The sequence below is a fragment of the Tetrao urogallus genome (genome assembly GCF_951394365.1).
Source record: "Tetrao urogallus genome assembly, chromosome: 1".
Classification (NCBI taxonomy): Eukaryota; Metazoa; Chordata; class Aves; order Galliformes; family Phasianidae; genus Tetrao; species Tetrao urogallus.
Window position 1 is genome coordinate 157,873,323 of NC_136813.1, and position 21,088 is coordinate 157,894,410.

The following is a 21,088-nucleotide window of genomic DNA, read 5'->3' on the forward strand; positions in this document are numbered from 1 at the left end:
GTATGTCATTTCAAACACTTATTCAAACTGATTAATCTTCATGATATTTTTGTAATGTCTTGTTTTTCTTTGTATGAATTTAATATAGAACTGTAAAGATTAGTGACAAGATTTAATGTAACCAAAGGAATTGTATGCATGGATAAACTTACACCTCAAACTGTTTGTTCTAATCCAGTGTTAGTATCCTTATGAAAGAATAATAGTAACAGCAGAGTGCTGTAAGAAGTTTTCCTTTTTTTTTCCTTCTACTTGCTGACTGACTTAATTAAACATTATTTTTGAGAGATTGAAGCAAAGGAGTATTACAGAGATAGACAGCACTTAATAAATATTATGCTTAAATTTTTCTTGTCAGCTTCAGGTTTATGTCTGATTTAATTTTTTTAATTTAAAAAACCCACCAAAAAACAGGGAAGGTCAGGCAGTGTTCTCCCACTGTTGCAAGATTTTGTGGCAGCTTTCTTTGAGAATACCTACCAACAGCATGATTCCATGGATCTCTTAAGGTATGTTTATGATACTTTCTGTGCAAGTTTTGGTAATACTGACATTTTCTTGAAAAACAGGACAGTCTGTAATTCTTTGGCTTTCAGCTTGGCAAACCTTCAGTAAAATTTCAGAGAATTATGCTGTGATATTTTCTAAGGTTTGTGTAAGTTGTTTGTGCTTTCATAACTAAGTTGCAAAGCCATAAGATGAAAAAAAGACAAAACAGGCAGCAAGTTATGGGGAAAATGGGTATCAGTCAAATATGTTGCATCCCTAAGTTGCTTTTTCAAAGCTGGAAGCAAAACACTTCGTGTGTCAAACCTGTTATTTAGGGCATTTACAAAAGGCTTCCATTCAGAGCTCCATGCTTTTCATGAACAAACTGTTGTTGCTGAAAAGGTGCAGGCTGGTAACCAGTCTGCTGAAACTCCATCTAAAATTCGGGCACCTACTTAACTGTAGGAAGCTTGCATACTGAAAACTTGAGGAAGTCCATAAAAGTTAGCTGCCTTTGAAGGCTTTCAAAGGAAGATCTTATTTGCTGAAGCTTAAATGTAGATAAGGCCATGAAATGTTTTTATCTTTTTTATCTCCAAGTTGGGTGTTATGTTTTTATTCCTGGTTGTGTTTGTTTATATTGAATTTAATATTGGTAGTGCAGTGTAGCTGATGGTAGGTAGGTAATTGTATCCTAGGTTTTGATGTATTTTATGGGGCAGTTGTGCCAGAGAAAGAAACATTTCTCACATCATCACATAATGGAATAGAATGCTTTCTATATAAAGTATTTCTATAATTTTATGGGATGCTTTCTTACATCTTTCTGGGCAGAATTAATCTCTAAGAACAGTAGATGCATCTCTTTAATACATGTTGTGAATTAAGATTCTACACTAAATGATATGTCTCTGTAGGAATCTTCTGAGTAAAGGGATGTTACCATTTATTACCACTTTCTCTCTTTTAGATATCTCTTGAATTTTCCAATGCCGATTGAATTTACAGCACCTCTCTATAAAGAGCATCTTACAGATGACATTGTAAACCAGCAAATCCCATATCTTTGGCAGATCTATTGGTGAGGCTTTCTGAAGTATTTCTGAAAAACAGCTGGTGGGTCTGAGTAAATGGAGTTTTCAGTTGCAGAACATTAATCGTTTACTGAGGGTGTGCCCCTTCAGGTTTTGTCAGAGCACTTATTATGTAAAAGAATTAATAAGAGATACAAGAATAGAAAACAATTTGAGAGTTGCATTTGAAACTGTATAGGTTGTGTGTTATTCCTTGTAAGCAGTTGAGATTTCCCCCACTTTAATGTGCTGCCTGATAAAATCAGTCATTGTGCATTTCAACCAAAAAGCAGTTTTCAGTTTATCTCGGAATTTGAAAGCTTTGTTTCTAACCCTTAAAAGTGTGTGCATTGTGTAAATAACATATAACTTTTCTTTTTTTTTTAACTTCTAATATAAACAGTTTGTGCCAGTCTCTTCATGCGAGTGTTAGTGAAGCACTGGATGCTTATGAAGCAGCTCTTGGTGCAGTGATGCAGCAGGAAATTGTTCAGAACATCTGGCTGGAGTAAGTTGTTAAGGGAGGAAAGTAGTTTAATCTCCCAACTATTCAGTGAAGGCCATCAGAACTATCTTTTTTTTCCTTTTCTTCCAGTTATCTTGTTTTTATGAATAACAAGGTTGTTGGATCCAGCAACAAAGTTCAAGAATTCAAGGTTTTTACTGACTTAGTGAACAGATGTCTGGTTACGGTCCCCACACGATACCCAATTCCTTTTAGTGCTGCTGATTATTGGACCAATTACGAGTTTCATAACAAGGTAAAAACACTTGCATGGGTGTTTTTAAATCAAACAAAAGGACTGATATCTTTTTTACAAGTATTTCTAATTGTCAAAATACAGCACTGGTACTATATGTGCACTGGCAGCTAGGAATTAATAAAAAAAAAAAAAATAATTGGAGAGTATAGTGTTCCAAGCAGGAAAGTATCTAGCAGTGACTTCTTGAGTAGAGGATAAGAGAAGCGTAAATAAGTGATATGTTTTGATATTGTGTAGATACAGCTCTTAATGGCAGACTATTCTTTATTTGTGAAAAGAGAAACTGTGAAGGAGAGACAAGGTGGTTGAGCAAAAGGGGTCTGCAGAGCTCTAACACTGAAGGATGGAAACAGTATTTAAGCTGTCAGTTTTTATTACAGTGGTTGAGAAACAAAAGAAATAGAATAGTAAGGGAAAGATCAAGATAAGCACGTCAGTGAATTTTATTCTGGATCTGTAAATCCTATCTCCCATTTTGCTAACACTCAGTGTGTTTCTTTTTGGTTACTAAATATGAGCTGGAAGGACTGAAATATTAGTGGCATTAGCTTCTGTATGAATTGATTTCTGTACCACTGAGGGGATAAGATTTTTGGGTTTTAAATTATTTTGGTCACAAAGTTTGTAGTTTACTTCTCCGTCAATCTTGGCAAAATTAGACACCTATAAAGCAGATTAATGTTTATAATTCAAATTTTACAGGTGGTTTTCTTCTACTTGAGCTGTATTCCGAAATCTCAACATTCCAAAGCTTTGGAAAGGTTTTGTTCTACCATGCCTGCTAATCCTGGACTTGCACTGAGGTATGTAGAAATACGTGTAATCAAGGTAAACACTTACTACTACTTTGTACAAGATGCATGCGATTTGATTTCTACTAGAAGAATGAAACCTCTTCCTTGTACTGCATTTTTTTGAGGTATATTGTGCTTTCTGACATCTTCTCAATCTCTTTCTAGTATTTTACAGACTTCCAGTCTATTTACAGAGTATATAATTACATAGGAACTGTTAATAAATTTATCCATTTTGCACATGAGTCAGAATGTCAACATTTCAAGTGTATGGAGAGTATTAGTGGTATATTAAAATCTTTTGTTTATTATAAGTATGGTTTCAATGTGGAGCAAAATAAAATGGATATACCAGTATATAACAGTGTTATCTGAAGGCTTGGTGCATTATAGTGAAGACAAATCACTTTAGAAAGTGATTTCCAAATCAGTTTGGAAAGATCTTACGGGAAACAAAAGCAATTAAAGTGAACATCATGCTGACTGTTTCTGAACAATATTTCAAAACATTCTTCCATATTCTTCATTCTTTCCAGGATTAGGAAGCTTGTATCAGTGCATTCGGCTGCTGTGAATTCACAAACATTCTGCTGAATAAGTTTGATCAGTGCCTGAATGCTTACTGTTTGTCATCAGTAGGGGCTGCTGAGATTTCAAAGCTAGATGTTAAAGAAGCATGTTGTTGGCACAGGGAGAGAATATGACACCTACCTTTTGGTGTAGGAAGGTGAATGGCTGCATTTTAAACCAAGTTGCAATTCTGTTGAGGTGGAGCTTACAGCTTCCTTAGACCAAGTTGATACTGCATGAAATGGGTGAGCAGAACTGGCTGCACAGTAGCTTGTAGTCACAGCAGAAGTCATTTGTCTTCCTTCAAATGAACAGTTGCTAAAAACAAATCTTGTACTGTGCCAAGATCATATTTTCTCTCTGATTTTATACTATGTAGTTACTCTCCTGACGTGCATCTTTTTCTGAAAACATTCTCAGTCAGTACTGTGTGTGATGCCTTGCCTCTTTTTCCTACCTGCAGCTCTTGGTTGAGATTAGGTATAATATATTTTGTATAATGTGTTTTTATCTTTGCGTTGCTGTTCTGCTTCCAGTGATTAGAGCAGTGTTCCTTTCTCATGAATGCCTTTTACAGACTACTTCTGCGGTACTGGGAGGAGAGCAATGTTCAAATTCTGAAACTGCAAGCCAAGATGTTTACATATAATATCCCAACATGCCTGGCCATCTGGAAAATGTAATGCTACAGTCATACATCTGTTTTCATAGATATTACTTTTGTTTATAAGGTTTACATCACAAAGGTAAATCTGAAACATCCTTCGAATTGGGCTTGTGCTGGAAGTCTCTCATTATTTTATTTAAGCAGTTACTTTGTTGCAACAGACAAGGTACTGTCATGTCTTTACAGTTACAAGTGAATGGAATTTCCCTCTTGGAGAAGCTTATGGGAATGGATATTATGCAGATAAAGATGATGTATTTACAAGTTGCCTTTTTTAATTCAACTATTGACTTCTGTCTCCTCCTCTCTACCCTCCCCTTTATATATCACAATAGCAGTAATCTCCATTATCCAGTGATGCTGAACTGATCTTTTTCTTCAGTGTTTGTTCATAATGGGGAACCACTGAAATGTCTTGCTCATGTAAGATTGTTTTTAAAAAATGGCTATTTCTGTCTTTTCACTGTAGATTAATATCATTGGAAGTTAGTCAGTGTCTTCACAAGGAATTTGTAGATCCATTCCACATCAGTATTTTGCCGATGATGGCACTTGAAAGAATTCAAGAATAAATATTTTTGTTTCTTTTTCTCAGAGCCATTGCTGCCGAGTGCTTTCTAATGGGACAAAGAGAAGTAAGTCAGTGCGCTTTACTAAAATGAATAATTATGAAGTTCTGTAGGTTTGTTTGTTCCTCTGCTTTATGTACATCAACGGTGCTCTTAAACTCAAGGTTTCTTGATAGTTGAAATATTCTGTGTATAAATACAGAAGCATTTGCTTCAAGTGTGAGAGATACCTTCAGCAATTGAATTAGAAAGGATATTTTATATTTCTGATACTATTTGTATCTTTCTTCTGTTGGGGAACCTGTGTTCTACTTTTTGTTTAACCCGGAGGAGATGACTAGCATTTCAAATACAGTAGAGGGATAAAAGGTTTCTTGTGCTGGAAGTTGTTAACAACTACTGTTTACAGGAGTTGGAATGGTGGTTCTGCCAAACATATGTATGTAGAGAGGTTAAGCAGTGATCTCCCTGAAAGCTGTCTGCTTTTTTCCTCCTGAAATAATGAATAGTACATAGTATTTGTGTGGAGAGTGTTTTTATCCCTCCGTACACAAATAAGTGTATTTCGGCACAGCAACAGAGTTACTTTTCAGCTCAAACAGAATGGATCTTCCTGGTGTTATTGCTCTCACCCAAAATGTTCTGCTCGTGAAAAGATGCTTTGTATTAAAGGGGATCCAGGAGGCCCTGGGCTAGTGACTCACCACTTGGTTGTGGCATTTCTGAGCTACTTCTCTGTGGTTTCACATTACGTGTCATTTTTGTAGAGCCTCCTTCTCAGCACCCTTCTCTTCTGTCAGTAGTTTTTCGTTTAAAACAAAGCTTTAACTGATATATAATAAGTAGCATGGCTACTGTTATAGTCAGTTATGAAGTCTTTTTCCCTTTTTACTGTCTCTTAGAGTCATGAAAAAAAATACCCCCAAGTAGGCAGTTATTTAGTTGATAAGATCAAGTAATTCAGTCAGGAGACATGAAAGGCATGGTTGCGTACTCAACCTTAATTCTATCTCTGTATTGATGATTTTGTGTCATCTGCAATTAGTCACAGATCCCTGCTTCAGTCATTGTATAAGGAGGACTACATTTTCAGGCACTACGTACATTACAGTGAGACTGACTTAGAAGGTCACTGCTTTATTTAGTTATACAATTGGAAAAATGTTTCAAATTAATTCAGAAGAGGGCTCTCAAAAAAGATGAACCAATTAGAAGTAAAGCATATGTAAAATATTGTAGTTGGATTACACCCAGAAGAAGTCATATAGCTTTCTACTGCAACCACCTCACTAACCATGCAATGTGAAGTAAAATCACTTAGGCACACAAAGTGCAGTTGGTATTTTTTAGGGACAGGAAGGTGGAAGAGAGGGGAGAAATGCCCAGTTAGGGGTGTAGTGAGCACTTTGACAACTACACAGATCAGTGACAGTTGCAGATGACTGTAATTTATTGCAAACAAGTAAAATATTGTTTGGAGAGTGGGTTATGATTCAGATTCTGGATTTCCTATCTCTGGAGAACCTGTCATTCCCTTCAGCAGCTCATTTATAAGATTGCTGAGAGAATATATAAACGGTTATGAAAGTTTTAAATGCTAACAAACCCCTTCACCAATTACACTCTGATTAGGGTTGGTACTTGCAATAGCAGTAGTTGAAGGAGGCTTCTGTAGATGTCTGCATTAAACCTTTTTGGTTCTCTTAGTTCCAGATGTAAAATGGTTTAAAAAACAAACAAACAACAAAAAAAAAAAACAACAGACCAACAAAGCAAGGAACAAACAGAAATAGCCATTTTGTTTTGCTAGTGTTGCAGGCATATAAGCTAAAGCCATGTTAAAGCATAGATAGGTGGTAGATGTCTTAGGAGAAAACCTATGGAATTAAAAGGTGAAAGGGACAAAGCAAGCTGCTTTATTCTCTGAATGTGCTCCATCCTGTGCAGTGAACAAGGCAAGAGTCTTGAGAAGAAAAATAGTTGTCTTTATGTAATTAATTGTGTATATTCAAGGGTCAGAATTAAGGTCAGACGTGAACTTGCCTTTTCATTTGGTAGCAACATAATGCTTGAAAAACTGATTAAAAAAAAAAAAAGTATTACATTTGATTTTTTGAGCTTTAAATCAATGACTTTAAGTGCACAGCATTCTGCTGACTTAATATTTGTTTTTATTTTACAGGTCCATCATTTATATCAGAGAGCTCTTCATAAGTTACCTCTATGTGCAACACTATGGAAAGATGTAATGTTTTCTCCTTATGATTCAGTTTGAGGTTTCCTATAAATTTTCTGCATATCCCATATCCTTAGATGTGGTGATGCTCAAGCTTTGGCTAAATCTTATATCTGCTTCCCCATCTCTTGCAGCAACTCTTGTTTGAAGCATCAGGAGGAGGTAAAACTGATAACCTGAGAAAACTAGTATCCAAGTGCCAAGAGGTTGGAGTCAGCCTAGATGAGCTTTTAAGTTTAAACACTTGCAGAACAGAATGCAAGAATCTCTGAACGCTGGGTACAGTCAGCCATAAGTTCTGTTAAATGCCAAAATCAGTTGAATGATTCTTCAGGCTGATCTATGCCTAAGATCTGCATAAGGCAGATGAGTATTGCTGAGCATATCAAGCCTCCGGTCTGCTTTCCATGAAGCTGGAAACAATTAACATGACCCTCCTCTCTGGAAAAATGAACTCCTGTCTGGCCTCGCTTCTGGGCCCTGCCAGATTGTCATAGCATCATGTACGTAAGTATAGTTAATCCAAATGACAGACATTATTTTTTCATGTTTTTCTTTTGTTTTCTGTTTTCTTTGTTTTGCTGTTCCTGATTCACTTGACACTCTCACTGATGCCTGAGAGATCTGTGTTTGGGATTAATTTACTGGGCTGTGTTTACAGTAAAAAGCAAGTAGTCCACTTTGGGTTTTTCCTTTTTTAAACCTTTTTTGAGACTTTTTCATTACAGGATTTAAAACAAAAGCAGCCGCTCTTAAGGAAAGTGTAACTGCCGTGGCCACAAGTATGCTTGTTGCACTTGAAGGCTCTAAGAGGGCTGCTTACTGCCCTTTTCTGCATTGGACTCATGGCAGAGACTATTAAACTTGAAGATTAAAGAAACTATTGCAAATGCCAGTGCATCAGAACCTAAGAGTGGTCAATTATGTGCAATTTTTGTAAAGAAATTTTAATTTATAATAAAGTTTAACAGTTTAAAGAAAGTTGGTGTTGGTCTGTTCTGTACTGGTACACCCACGTTCCATTAGTTATTTTTGCAGACATTTCCAGTTTCAGTTGATGTTAGAAAAAATATTCTGTTGCTTATATTTTACCCAAAATATAAACACATGTGGTTGAGTTACCTATTGTGGCTGTAGGATAACTACATATTTTTAGGTTTTTTTTTTTACCTTTGCTTCAGGTACACAGATGAATTTGTCCCATTTGCCTTTCAGTAATGTCACGTCAGTAATGGAAAGTACGCTTTATATGTTTCATTTTCAGCTTTAATGAAATGAGGCCCTCTTTCCACAGTCCCTGCTTGCATTGCAGAGGGATAGTACCAACCTACTGAGTTTGTCATGGGGCTGTTCACATTGGGTTGGCTTTCTGCCTGTTCTTTCATCTGTGCAAAATTACATTTTAAAAAAAAAAAAAAAGATTGCACCTTTTGCCAAGGTGACTTAAGCAGATGCTGTGAAAACAGAGTAAGTGGTCTAAAATGTTTGTAAATAAGGGAAAAGAGGCTTCTGACATTAAAAAGAAAAAAAATTTAGTAGTTTTCAAAACCTGTATCTGAAGTTACACATGAAGCAGCTCTCTTAAAGGAGAGAAAAGTGGGAAATGCTATTTATTGTGTAAGGGAATGGAGGGTGATTACACACCATAAATACAAAGGTGTATAGAAAGATTTAAGAATGAATTACTAAATAAGTAAAACTTTAAATACTGAAGTAAAATGGCCAGGTTTTCCTGGAGGCTGCAAAAGTATGGTATATGAAGAAAGCAGATTCTAACCCATTCTTTGTGGTACAGTAGTACTGATTTCTTCAGACTACACTTCAGTGGTACAGCTCAGAATGAAGCAGTAGACTGTAAACATGCAGTATTTAATAAAAGCCTTCTTGTCTGGTAAACATGGGCAGGGTGTGTAACTCAACTGATGTTCACATTTTTCTTCAACATCTGAATGTATGCAGCAAGTTTGTAGCACGATGCCATTTCTCCTGTTCTGCTGACTAACGCTGTCAAGGGTTATAGCGCTTTAATTCTATCTCGCACATTCTGTCACTTCAGCTTCTCTTTTATGTAGGACTGTTACCTTCTTTTATCTTTTGTGTCTTGCTTTACAGTGACTTTATAACAAAAGGCCTAGTTTTGCTTAAAATTTTCATCAGGGAATAATCGTAGGTTGCCTGGAGAGGTTCTGGAGTCTCCTTCTCTGGAGATAATCAAGACCCATCTGGACATCTACCTGTGTGACCTATTGTAGGATGCCTGCTTTAGCAGGAGAGTTGGACTCGATGGTCTCTCGAAGTCCCTTCCAACCCTGGGCTTCTGTGATTGTACAGTACTCTACCTAAAGGAGTTCTCACGTGGAGATGAAGGGAAAGACAAACTGATGTTCTCTCTGCTGCTGATCTTAATCCATATTGTTTTAATTAAAATATTCCTGGTTACCTTTACCAATATTACCTGTCGCCTTTTGCTACAATTTATGTTTGATTTGGCTCTGGGTACACTGCTGTGGCAGCCCTGCCTCAGCAGGGGGTTAGGCAACGTGACCTCCACGCTTTGCTTCCGAACTCAACCATTCTGGGACTGTGACATTTCTAGTGAACGTGTACTCCCACCCCCTTAGTCTAATCACTCCTCCTGCCCCCTCATTTCCCTCGTTCAAATGGCAAAAAATCGTGGAGCCAGGCCAGCACTTTTCTTACCATCCCTTGCTGGGACGTAGCTGTAAGAAGTGACCTGCCTTTGGCTAAGGATGTAAATATTTCTTACCTTAGTGCATGCAGCGGTTTACAAACTACCTAGGGGCTTTACAGATTTCTTTAGTGCTTTTGTTGAGGTGTTCTACTGCACACCCTTTATTTTACATAGAACGCAGATTGTGATGGAGTCTTTTTGCCTGGCTTTGTTCTTTCTGAAGATAGCCTGGCCTTTAATGAAAAATATGTTTTACTTCTTTTGTTTATATGATTGACAGAAACAAGCAAACAAAAAAAAACGGCTCCATGATTCTTTAGATCCAGAAGGCTAAGGATGATTGTTTATCTTTGGTGGTGGCCGAGACCATGCCTCAGATACGTGTGAGTTTTACATTGGCTTGCTTTCAAAGTCCTTCAGGCATATTCCTTGTGCACCTGTTCTATTCTGCCCTCAGTGCTCATTAAGTGTTTATCAAAGCAAGCTAACTTCTCAAACTGATGGTATTCTGGCAAGCAGAAAATCTGCATCACCTTCAGAGGCACTGAAGTGAAAAGAGGGTGGAAGCATCCATCTCCTCCGACTTTCTTGAAAGCAGAACGCTGCTTGCAGTCATCATTCTGTGATACAGATCTGTACGTATACTGCGTCCAGCTGTATGCCTGGATCCAATTCCACAACACTCAAGGTTGAGATGATGGAGAACAGTGAATGTATTTCTATCTTAATTAGGAACCATTAGTTCCTTTTTTTTCTCCACAGGCTTTTGACTGTAAACATCACAGAAAATCTTACCCAGCTTTGAAAATTGTAATTATCACCTGTGGCCTGGGATTAAAATGCTCTGAGGGATTGATGGTTGATTTTCAGTCCTAAGAATCTGAAGCATAACTACAGAGGTTGCTCCAAAAGTAATGCCTTTTGTTTATGTCCATGCAAACTACAACAGGTCCAAAAAGTGTAATAATATTGCTTAATAGAGCACGTTCTCAGCTACAAAACACTATTTTTTAACATAGCCACCACTATTAGCTATGCATTTTCACCAACAATGAACAAGAGCCTGCATCCTGTGCTCATAAAAATCAGCACCAGTGGAGATGGCCTGCTGTCATTGCTGCTGAAATGCACTACAGAGTGCCTTACTGTGCTCACACCCACTGTCTGAACTCCATAAACACAAAGTGTCAATGACTGTCAGTGGGTGCCAATTTTTCCTCATGGAGGAATTCAGTGCCACCTCTTAGCTTCATGTGCAACTTCCATGTCTGATGCCATTCTGTCAGAGTGCCCGTCTGCTTCTGCTGCCATCTGTCACACAGCAACAACATGGAATGGGTTGCATTCCCCTTGGTGGGAAGGTTCAACCTCTACTGCTACACTGCCAACATCTGCCTCTGATGTATTGGGCCAACATAATAAAACAGGCATTGCTTTCAGAGCAGCCCTTGTAAATACTGGGAAACAAACCCAAAAAGGAATAGCAGCCAGGTAATCCTGGCTGTTGTTTCTTCATTTTCCAATTTGAGGAAGCAACTGACGGCTGGCGCAGCCCTAAGACACGTGAACTCTTCATTATTGCTGCAGTAGTTCCTGTGTTTCTAGTGTTCAAACTCAGGAAGGTGCAACTCTTTACATAATTTCTTTCTTCTGAGATGCACAAACTGCAGTTTTTCACTCAAGACTTTGGCTTCTAGTGAAGAGACAGGAGTTGTAAGTGGGCTGCAATCACATCAATCTTCTCGAGACAGTGAAGGAAGAAAAGCATCACAAAATGAAAGCTTCTTCCATTCAGAAGCAGGCTTTTCTGTGTTCATGAGGAGCACCTGTTCTGGTCCTCTGTTCTGCTCTTTTCTAGCAATTTTATATATTGACTGTTTTTGTTTTTCCTTTGGTCTGTAAAGACCATCTCAAAGTTTTGGAAATTATCAAGACAGATTACATTAATTGAGCAAAATATTTACTAGGGCAGAACTGAATGAATTTTCTGATAGAAGAAGGAAAATCCCACCCTAGTAGTTGGCTTGCCCATCACTAGATCATTGAGATGAGTTTTTGCCTACAAGGCTCCAGTGTGGGTACCTGCGTCTGCCCCTGAGAAGCAGTCAGACCGACAGCCCCTCCTCTGTGACCCATCGATTGAGCTTCTGTCCTGTGGTCAGTCACTCAGACTTACAAAGCAATAATATTTCTGTATTATTGGAACAAATCTGAAACCCAAACTAATCCTAGAATAGAATCATAGAATCAACAAGGTTAGAAAAGACCTCCAAGATCATCCAGTCCAAATATCTGCACACCACCAATATTTCCCACTAAACCATGTCCCTCAGTACAATATCTACCTATTTCTTGAACACTTCCAGGGACGGAGGGTGGTGATGCACTGTAACAGGTTTCCCAAGGAGGTTGTGGATGCCCCATCCCTGAAGACATTCAAGTCCAGGCTGGATGTGGCTCTGGGCAGCCTGGTCTGGTGGCTGGCGACCCTGCACACAGCATACTAGATGATCATTGTGGTCCTTTTCAACCCAGGCTGTTCTATGATTCTATGAGCTTTGTAGAATTCTGAGATTCTTTTCATGGGACCATGGAAGCACAGTTGGATCACAAAAGTTGTGACAAACATGCATGTGGTCATTTCTTCCCACAAATAATGTTTCTTTGGATTTCAAATATAAGTTTCTCCAATGATGAGTGGCTATTCAAACCAATTGCAAACTCGTTTCCATTCTCAGGTTTTATGTTGACTAAGTCTGGTCACATCTCTGCTAGATAACTTTGGGGGAATTGTTCTGGGATCATTTGTATATCTACAGAAAATCATGGAAGATTTTACTGATGGATTTTGGTGGGATAAGAAGAATGTGTGACGTTTACTTTAATTTAGAAATACAGACCTTTTAACCAAGACAGCTGAATCAACTGAAAATCAATGGATTGGAGTTCATGGAGTTGCCTTGTCAACTGTATCTCAAAATGCACCTTACTTTTCAGCACCTAGCTAATAGGAGTCACATATATCCTTGGTGTTGGCAGTCATAAAAGAAAATAATTCAAAGAACTTTGCTAGATGCTGCGTCACATACTTGCACCTGATAGTTTGAAAAGATGGTTTCTAAATAAGTTGAATGTAAGCATCTAAGTCTTGGCAGTGTTTGATTGGAAGGCAATAATTCTGTGGGTTCTATATCTAGTGAAAAAAAGGTTGCTCAATATCTGTACCTACTTCATGTGTCACACAAGATGTTCCAGTTATATCTCTATCCTACAGTGGGAGTGGATTGTAGATGTGGAGGTGCTCCAAGGTAGCTTCGATAGAGTTCAAATGAAGATGCAGCAGCAGCAACTTTTTTTTCAGCAACATTCAAATCCATTACAAATTTGTAGCAGGTTGCAGAGGCAGTCAGATTGCATAGAAGTAGATGGGACCGTACATCTTATCTGAAATCAGCAGATGCCCATACACACCCTGCTTTTTCACCTGAGAGTGGGGGACCATCTTCCCTGTGGGTTTAGGGATGAGAAGAGAGCCGAAGAGGGCTTGTTTCCAGAGTATGTCAGTATTTCATGTCAGGGGTTTCTGTTGATCTGAAGAACAGAACAGGAGTGTTATTATATCTGTATTGGCAAGGTGGCTTAATGTTTCCAAGTAAAACAAGATCTAAATTTGACCTAAGAGAGGATGTAGCTGTTAACTGCTGTTTTTCTTTCTTTTTTTATTGCCTACTACAACTTGTTGCCCTACCTGAGTAGCAGATAATAAGACAGAGCATGGCCTGTGATTGAAAGTTAACCTTGTTAAATTGTTGGCAATGATATATCTGTGTGACTGTTAGCCAATAGGAGCATAAAAACCCATCATAAACTTCACAGTGCTGCACCTGGGGTACTGGCAGAAGTGACTGTGTGGTAGTAAACATCACTCAGTGAAATGCTTATGAAGACTAAACAGAAGTAAGCCTTTCAGTGTGGGCAGCAGGATCTGATCTGGCAGAAAACACCATAGAAGATGCAGTGGTGCTGTTGTAAAATGATTTGGTTCACAGAGTCTGAGCTGGGGAAAACTGTGTTTTTTGAAAAGGAAATGATTTTCCATCTATTTCTCACTCTTATCACACACAGGACCTGATGGTTGTAGGCGACCTCCTGTGAAGTGATTCATGAGGAAACTTTTCTCTCTGAGATGATGGTTGAATTCTACCTTTGCTTTTTATTTCTATGATAAGTGCTGATTTGACTCCCATTTATGCTCCTTTTAGTCTGTTTTCCAACCTGTTCAAGAATGCGGAGTGGCTGAGAAAGGGTGGCTGGGGAGCTTCTATATACAGGTCTTGAGAATAATGATGAGAACAACTCTTGTATTGAGAAGAGCTCATGCAGCATGAGTGGAATGGCAAAATAACTGCTCTTACAAGTTTGCATGAAGGAGTTTTTGTTATGATAATGTTGATGTGGTGTGAGAACAGCCCTCTTGCTCCTGCACAGCCCCCACTCACTGCCATCACATCTGCCTTTCCCACCAACTTTCACCTTTCCTTCTTGAGGCTTCCTTCTCCCTCCACTCTTCCACTGACAGAACAAAGGGTGATGGACAGAAGCTGGAAAATGGGAAGTTTCACACAGATATGAGGAAGAACTTCTTTACAGTGAGGGTGACAGAGCACTGGAACAGGTTGCTCAGAGAGGTTGTGGAGTCTCCTTCTCTGGAGATATACAGAATGGGTCTGTATGACCTACTGTGAGGAGCTGCTTTAGCAGTAGGTTGGACTGGATGATTTCCAGAGGTCCCTTTCTGAACCTTATGGTTTTGTGATTTTTTTTCTCTTCTGAATGAGATGCCAGCACTCCGTTTTCTTCCAGAAAAGGTTGGTTGGATTTTAGGAGTAACTTCACTGTTTGGAAAGTCACCACCAGGACCTGCACAGTTCAAATCTCAGGAAAGTCAAGAAAAACCAAACTTTATCTAATTTCTTGTTGGAAGAACAGGAAAGAGCGATGACATATTCCCTGGGGGAATGTCCAGGCGGATTGGCATGTGGCACTTGTACACCAACAGCAGAGCAGTTTTGTCTTGGAGAGTAGAAAGTCCTGCTTTTTGTGCTTCCTGGTTGTAAAGCCCCATTAATAATCTGAGGGATTGCAGAATATTGGGGAGACACAAAGATATTGCACCATAAATAAATGGATATATAATTGCACGAGAGGAGATGATAATACGACCAGTGTAATTCCTCTGGAAGGTAAAAAGTCGATGTTTTTGCCTGAGATCAGCATGTGAGTGGGGCAGTGGCTATAAAGTGCCAATGAACACAAAGCCTGTGTTTGTACCGCTTAATTCAGCACAATCCTCCTCGAGTGCTACGTTGAGTCGTTTCTGTAGGCCCTGTGCCAGAGCTTTATCAGATCAACATAGATCAAAGGTTAGGCTTGATTATTATATTTGTTTATCTTTCAGCTTTTTTTTTCTTTTTTTTTTTTTTCTGTCCAATTCTTCTAAGCAGTCCAGAGGCTTTAAGCCATGAAAAGCTTTTGTTGAAACAGAGCAATGAAAACATCTGTTTCACTGTGGCCTCCTCTTGCCCAACATGCTGCTGGGTGGAGGGCAGGGAGGCTCCTGCGTGGCTCAGCCTTGGGTTCTGCTGCGGTGGGAGTCCTAGGCCACATCTGGGGTGAGTGGCTGCATGGAGAATTGCCTGAAGAAACTTCTTTGAATCAGGAAGCTCCATCCCAATCGCAAAGTGCCTGCTGATGGGCAACTGGATCTCATCCCAAATTTAATTTTGCGTTGGCCAGATCTCAGGGAAATTAGATACTGGAGTGCCTGGAAAACTTCCAAAGAAAAGGCAGAAATCCACCTAGCTGTCTGGAATACAGTGCTTCCAGACCTGCCATGGACACCGATAGGCTAACCCTGAACCTGGACTCGATCAGTCTGGAGCAACATATTTGTGCCTGAAATTCCATAAACATTGGTTGGACCAGTGAGATTGAGCAGGATATGGGCTCAAGCACAGACTAACCAACACACTGTTAACAGACTCCCCAGCATGGTTTTAGCCCAAGCAGTATTTGTCCTGCTATTTGGTGAATTGATGTGGACCAGACAACGCTTTTCATATGTTTTATGGTCAAGACCACTCAATTTAGAAAAGAAAGACTGGAGGGAGCATGAGCACATGGGCCTGGATAATGGACTGAGGGCAGAGGATAGCCCTGTTCCACTGAATTCACAGCACAGGCCTCTGTGCCTAGAGACACACACCAGGCCATGTGCTCTGGAGAGCACAGCCTGCTGGAGCCAGAGCCTGCTGGTTTCTTGCTGCATGGAACTGGGGTGCTGGTGGCCCTGAGTGCCCCAGGTGCTTCAGACACGGCCCCAACTCCTCTACCTGGGGACAGCAAGCTGGACTTCTGGCTCCATCTCCCACATGGGACTCCACAGTGCTCCACTCATTACTTTTCCCTCGGGTCCCCCAAGCTGGCACAAAATGTTGACCTCAGGGCTGCAGTGAGTAAGAACAGTAAGTAATTATGCAGGGTGAAAGAAGGATGCTCACTTAGCAAAGCGACTGTATTTCTATATGGCTTTATGGAAACAGTGATGACGATGGTTATTAAGACCCCAGCTTGTACGAACAGTCAAATGCAAACAGACTGAGAGACATTTCCAGGACGCTTTTGGACAGTGTAAGTCTCTTCTTGTGTCCCTGCTGTAATGCCCCACCTGCAAGGCTTCAGGATTTGGGCTGCGCAAAGTGGGCTCAGAGGCAGGCAGGAGCACACAGAAGCAGGCTGCAGTACTGGCTGTTATCTTGGCTTTCCTTCTAAATGTCCCACCTGCTCTAAGATTTTGAAATCAAGAGCTGTAACACTCCAGCAGGTTCAGAACGCTGCTGCCCAGATCTCCAGCCTTCCAAGCACTCAGGGTTTCCAGCTTACTCTTTCAGATAGCTGAAGCAAACAGGCACATGATTTTTAATCTATTTTTAATAGAATGATGAATGAAAAGATTTGGAAAAAAGTATTCCCAGGGGACTTCATTTTCTCAGTTTCATGACCACTTTTCTGCACAGACCTCAGAGTCACCTATGATTTCCAATTCCCTACATTCACCCCTTTTCTCAGACTTGTGTGATGGGGCTCTGTTTTCTGTGTGCTTGGCTTTCCTGCCATCATATTGCCCAGAGTGACTGATGAGATGCTTTTCTCCTATGATGTTAGTGCCCTTTGATCAGCGTTATCAGTCAATCTCTTCATTGATTACTTCCTTTCTGCAGGTTCGAGTGTTTTACCATGACTGGCATCCATCTTGCTGATCAAGGATGCTGTGTTTTAAATGGAAAACCACCACCAAAGCCTATGAGGATCCCATTGCCAGCCTGTGCCTGTCTCCTTCACCACCAAAGCAGGAGAGTCTGGGAGCACCCCCTCTGCCAGAATTCCCCAAATCTACATAGGCAGTCTCCTCAAACTTCCCTTATGCAGTTTCTGGATGAGGGGTGACTCACTGAACCAGAAGTGACTGGGAAGGTGAACGGTAGATGTTTCACAACAGTGTGTGTAAGCACAGTGGCACAGGTTGTGGGGCCAAACAAGGCTTCTTCAGCTGGCCATGTCTGTCTGTGGCCTCAGGTCTGTATCCCTGATGGGAGAGACATTGCCACTGCACTGCAAGACAGAGCAAGATGTTGGGATTTCTGCTGGGATGTCTGGGAATACTCTCTTAACAAGTGTCTTTCCCTGTCTGTCATCTGCCATACAGTTCTGCTTCTGGTCATGCTACACCCTCCTGTCCCTTGGGGCCAACCTTTCCTGGAACGCTCTCTCGTGACTCCCCTGTGAATAAGGCCAGGCACATTCCCGCTACCTTGTTAAAAGATCCATGACATAGTTATCTACAAGCTTGTTCACATTAAAAGAAATTATTAGGTTTTTAAAAGCTGATGGCTTAATTTTCAGCATGGCTCCCTCTTCAGAATCCTTTAATGGCTGGTTAATATCACATTGGCAGCCAAAACTTCTGAGTCATAAATGTGAAAGTTCTAAATTTTTTCCTTATGACAGAAATATTTGGGGTAGAAAATCTGAATGACACGAAAGAGAAATTTGCCAGGGAGCTCTAAGAGGGGAAATAGAGCTGAACAATCTTTTTCTAATTATCCTAATGGAGTGCCATTATCAGGAATTCTCCATGTTCCACTGGGAAAGAAAGTTATGTTAATAGAGAACAAAGATATTTGATCCTTTGTAGATCAAAGAACTTTTATGGTGCTGCTCTCATTATGAAAGGCCCTTGGTGTAAGAATTGTATTTTCTGGACAATGGCACTATTGTTTATCACTTATTTACCTTTATAAAAAAAGATCAGACCTAGGATATTCATTTATGAGGTCCCAGGCTTGATGTGAAACTCTTCTCTCTGCCATAAAGCAACAACTTCTAAGGCTGTGATGTTCGCTGCCTACAAACGTGAGAAGTTCCACTGTGCAGAAAGGAGTATTTGGTGCAGAAATAGAAGCTTGCTGAAAAGCACTGAAGTGCAGAAGGTTCTCACAAAGCCTCTGCATTCCACACTGGAAGAGCCTGTGGGCTTTCTCGCCCATTTTTCCCATCTGTTTATGCTGACTTATGCTGAGAGCTTAGCACTGAGCTCCCAGCAATATTTTTCCCTCTGTCTTTATACAGTGCTTAGAGCAGAGGGATGTGTTCCATGTCCAAAGCTCCTGAGTGCTCTCCTGGCACAGCTAATAATGTACGTAGAGAACGATCAATACTGTGAACAGTTCACTTACGGCTTACAAAATGGATTTCTTAGAGCTGTAAATCCCTCCAAGAAGGGAACAAGGGCTTAAAGGCTTGGAAAGCCCTACCCTATATCAGCAGCGCTGTGTAGAGCTCAATGTCAGGAGTATGGGGAATGGAGAGAAAATGTTCTACAAAAAAAAGCACCTGTTGGCTCTTGTTGGTGGAAAAGGAATACTCAGAGATAGAACTAAATTGTGAATGCTGGTAATTTGTTGAAGCCTGTATAGAATCACAGAATCACCAAGGTTGGAAAAGGCCTCAAAGATCATTCAGTCCAATTGTCCACCTATCACCAATATTTCCCCACTAAACCATGTCCCTCAGTACAACATCTAAACATTTCTAATGAATAAATACACTGTGAAGTGTGTCAGTTCCATACAAGCACATACACTGAGTCCTTTTCAAGAGAACAGAAGGAAAATATTTGAGTTTTGAACAGCTCGTAACACCCGATGAACCCAACAAACCACAGTGATTTATTGTTTTGTTTGTTTTCTGCTGATGCTTGTGTAAAGCTGAAGTATTTTTAAGAAATTTCTCATTTCAAGTCTTTCTGTATTGAGTATTTATATTCTTTCTGATGCCCTGCCAATACCCGCAGGATGAACGTACCTCTCTGTGTTTAAGCCCAGAGATGTTTCTCTCCCCAGCAAAACCAGTGGAGTATTGTCAGTCCTCCTTTGTGCCTGGTGTGAGTGCACACATGCAGCTGCCCCTGCCATTTCACTTTCCTTTGCTGCTTTTGGGAATGAAGCCCTTTATGACTATGAGATTTTTAACTGCTTTTGCTTCATCTTCTGCAAGAGTTATCTTTTCTTCTTTTTCTTCCAACGTTGAATGCCACCTTCCAACCTTTATATAGCACCTCTGTCTTTGCCTTCTTAGAGTTAGGCCAATATTACTTACAGAATCACAGAATGGTTTAGGTTGGAAGGGGGCCAACTCCCACTCCCGTCCGTGGGCTGCCACTGACCAGCTCAGGCTGCCCAGGGACCCATCCAACCTGGCCTTGAGCAACTCTGGGGATGGGACACCCATGGCTTCTCTGTGCCAGTGCCTCATTGCACTCTGAGTAAAGATTTCCCTCCTAACATTTAACCTAAATCTCCCCTCTTCTAGCTTAAGACCATTCCCCATTGTCCTATCACTGCCAGACCATGTAAAAAGTCAGTCTCCCTCCTGTTCATGAGTTATTTTCAAGTACTGGAAGGCCTCAGTGAGGTCCCCCCAGAGTGCCTGTGATACTTTCAGCCCAGAACAAGGAGGGCTGGTGACTTCCAGTGGCACAGCTTCTCATTCAGGAGCAGAAAGGTTGCACCCAGCCCAGGGGTGGCACTGTCAGGATCGGATGTTTCAGCACCATGCATTGCTCAGGCAACAGCCCCCAACTGCAGCGTGGGGCTGCAAAGCCAGAGCATGTTTTCTGAAGTGTGCTCCGAAATAACACTTCCCTGACTTGCAGTCGCCACTTTCCTAAGGTAATCCCACGAACTTTCTGACCCTCGGTGACATTACAGTGTTTCCAGACTGTTCTGACTTCACCTCCTGGCCAATTATTACAGTGAAATGGTGTTTTTCTCTAGCAGAGCATACTGCCTCTTTGTCTTTTTGATACGGAGTACGCTCCAGCTCTGCTGCAGGTGTTCCTAGGTGTGCTTCCACCTCGTGCATGTTATTGCCTTATATCACCCCAGTGAGAATGTCGCTGTCCCTCAGACACAAAGAGCTCCCTCTCAGTGCCTCAGGGCTGGTGCTGTTAAGCAGGACACGTCCTTGGAATGGAGCCAGCTGTGGTCACAGCTGCAGGGCCAGAGAAGGTGCTGGGCTCTCTGCTCACAGCCCACGAGGACAGCAAGGACCTGGGAGAGCTGTGAGGAGAGGGGAAGGAGGCCGGTCGAGGGCAGGGAGTTTGTGCCTTCTGTGTAGGTCCTCCACCTTTGTCAGTGAAGAGAAGGCACTGAGGGACGTGGTTAGTGGGAATGGTGATGCTGGGCTGACAGTTGGACTAGATGATCTTAGAGGTCTTTACCAAGCTTAATGATTCTATGACTCTATGATTCATTTAATCAAATCAAATAATTATCTTCTCACTTGAGGAATTAAGATGCTGATGGCTGGCTCTTCCACTTGGTTGGTATGCCACACTTCAGATACCCGCTTATCAATCTCTCTGGTGCACTCCCTGGAGCAATGATTTTGGCTTCTCGTTTGCTGGCTGTGTTCAGGAAAGGAAGAGCTGAGGTACTTGTTACTACTGCAGACTTCAGATTAGTTTCAGATCCCAGAATTAATTCCTTGACTGCATGAAACATTCTGGATTTCACATTCATAGCTAACAAGAAAAAGAGGCCTGCGAGGATTTCACAATAGACTGTGTTTCTTTCTACAGGAGAAGACTGGGAGAGCTTCTTCCTCAAGGAAAA

At 40.6% G+C, this 21,088-nt stretch overlaps 1 protein-coding gene across 1 annotated transcript in view; it reads left to right on the forward strand.

Moving 5' to 3' along the window:
• ZFC3H1 (zinc finger C3H1-type containing) overlaps positions 1–7,434 on the forward strand; it is a gene marked incomplete at both ends in the record, with an annotated part of 37,515 nt that extends 30,081 nt beyond the window's left edge. Inside the window, 9 exons of the mRNA XM_079549536.1 lie at positions 415–509; positions 1,460–1,570; positions 1,966–2,070; positions 2,158–2,323; positions 3,029–3,129; positions 4,268–4,369; positions 4,953–4,992; positions 7,109–7,171; positions 7,297–7,434. Coding sequence (XP_079405662.1) covers positions 415–509; positions 1,460–1,570; positions 1,966–2,070; positions 2,158–2,323; positions 3,029–3,129; positions 4,268–4,369; positions 4,953–4,992; positions 7,109–7,171; positions 7,297–7,434 — 921 coding nt within the window. The remainder of the gene's footprint in view (positions 1–414; positions 510–1,459; positions 1,571–1,965; positions 2,071–2,157; positions 2,324–3,028; positions 3,130–4,267; positions 4,370–4,952; positions 4,993–7,108; positions 7,172–7,296) is intronic.
• Between the last annotated feature and the right edge of the window lie 13,654 nt (positions 7,435–21,088).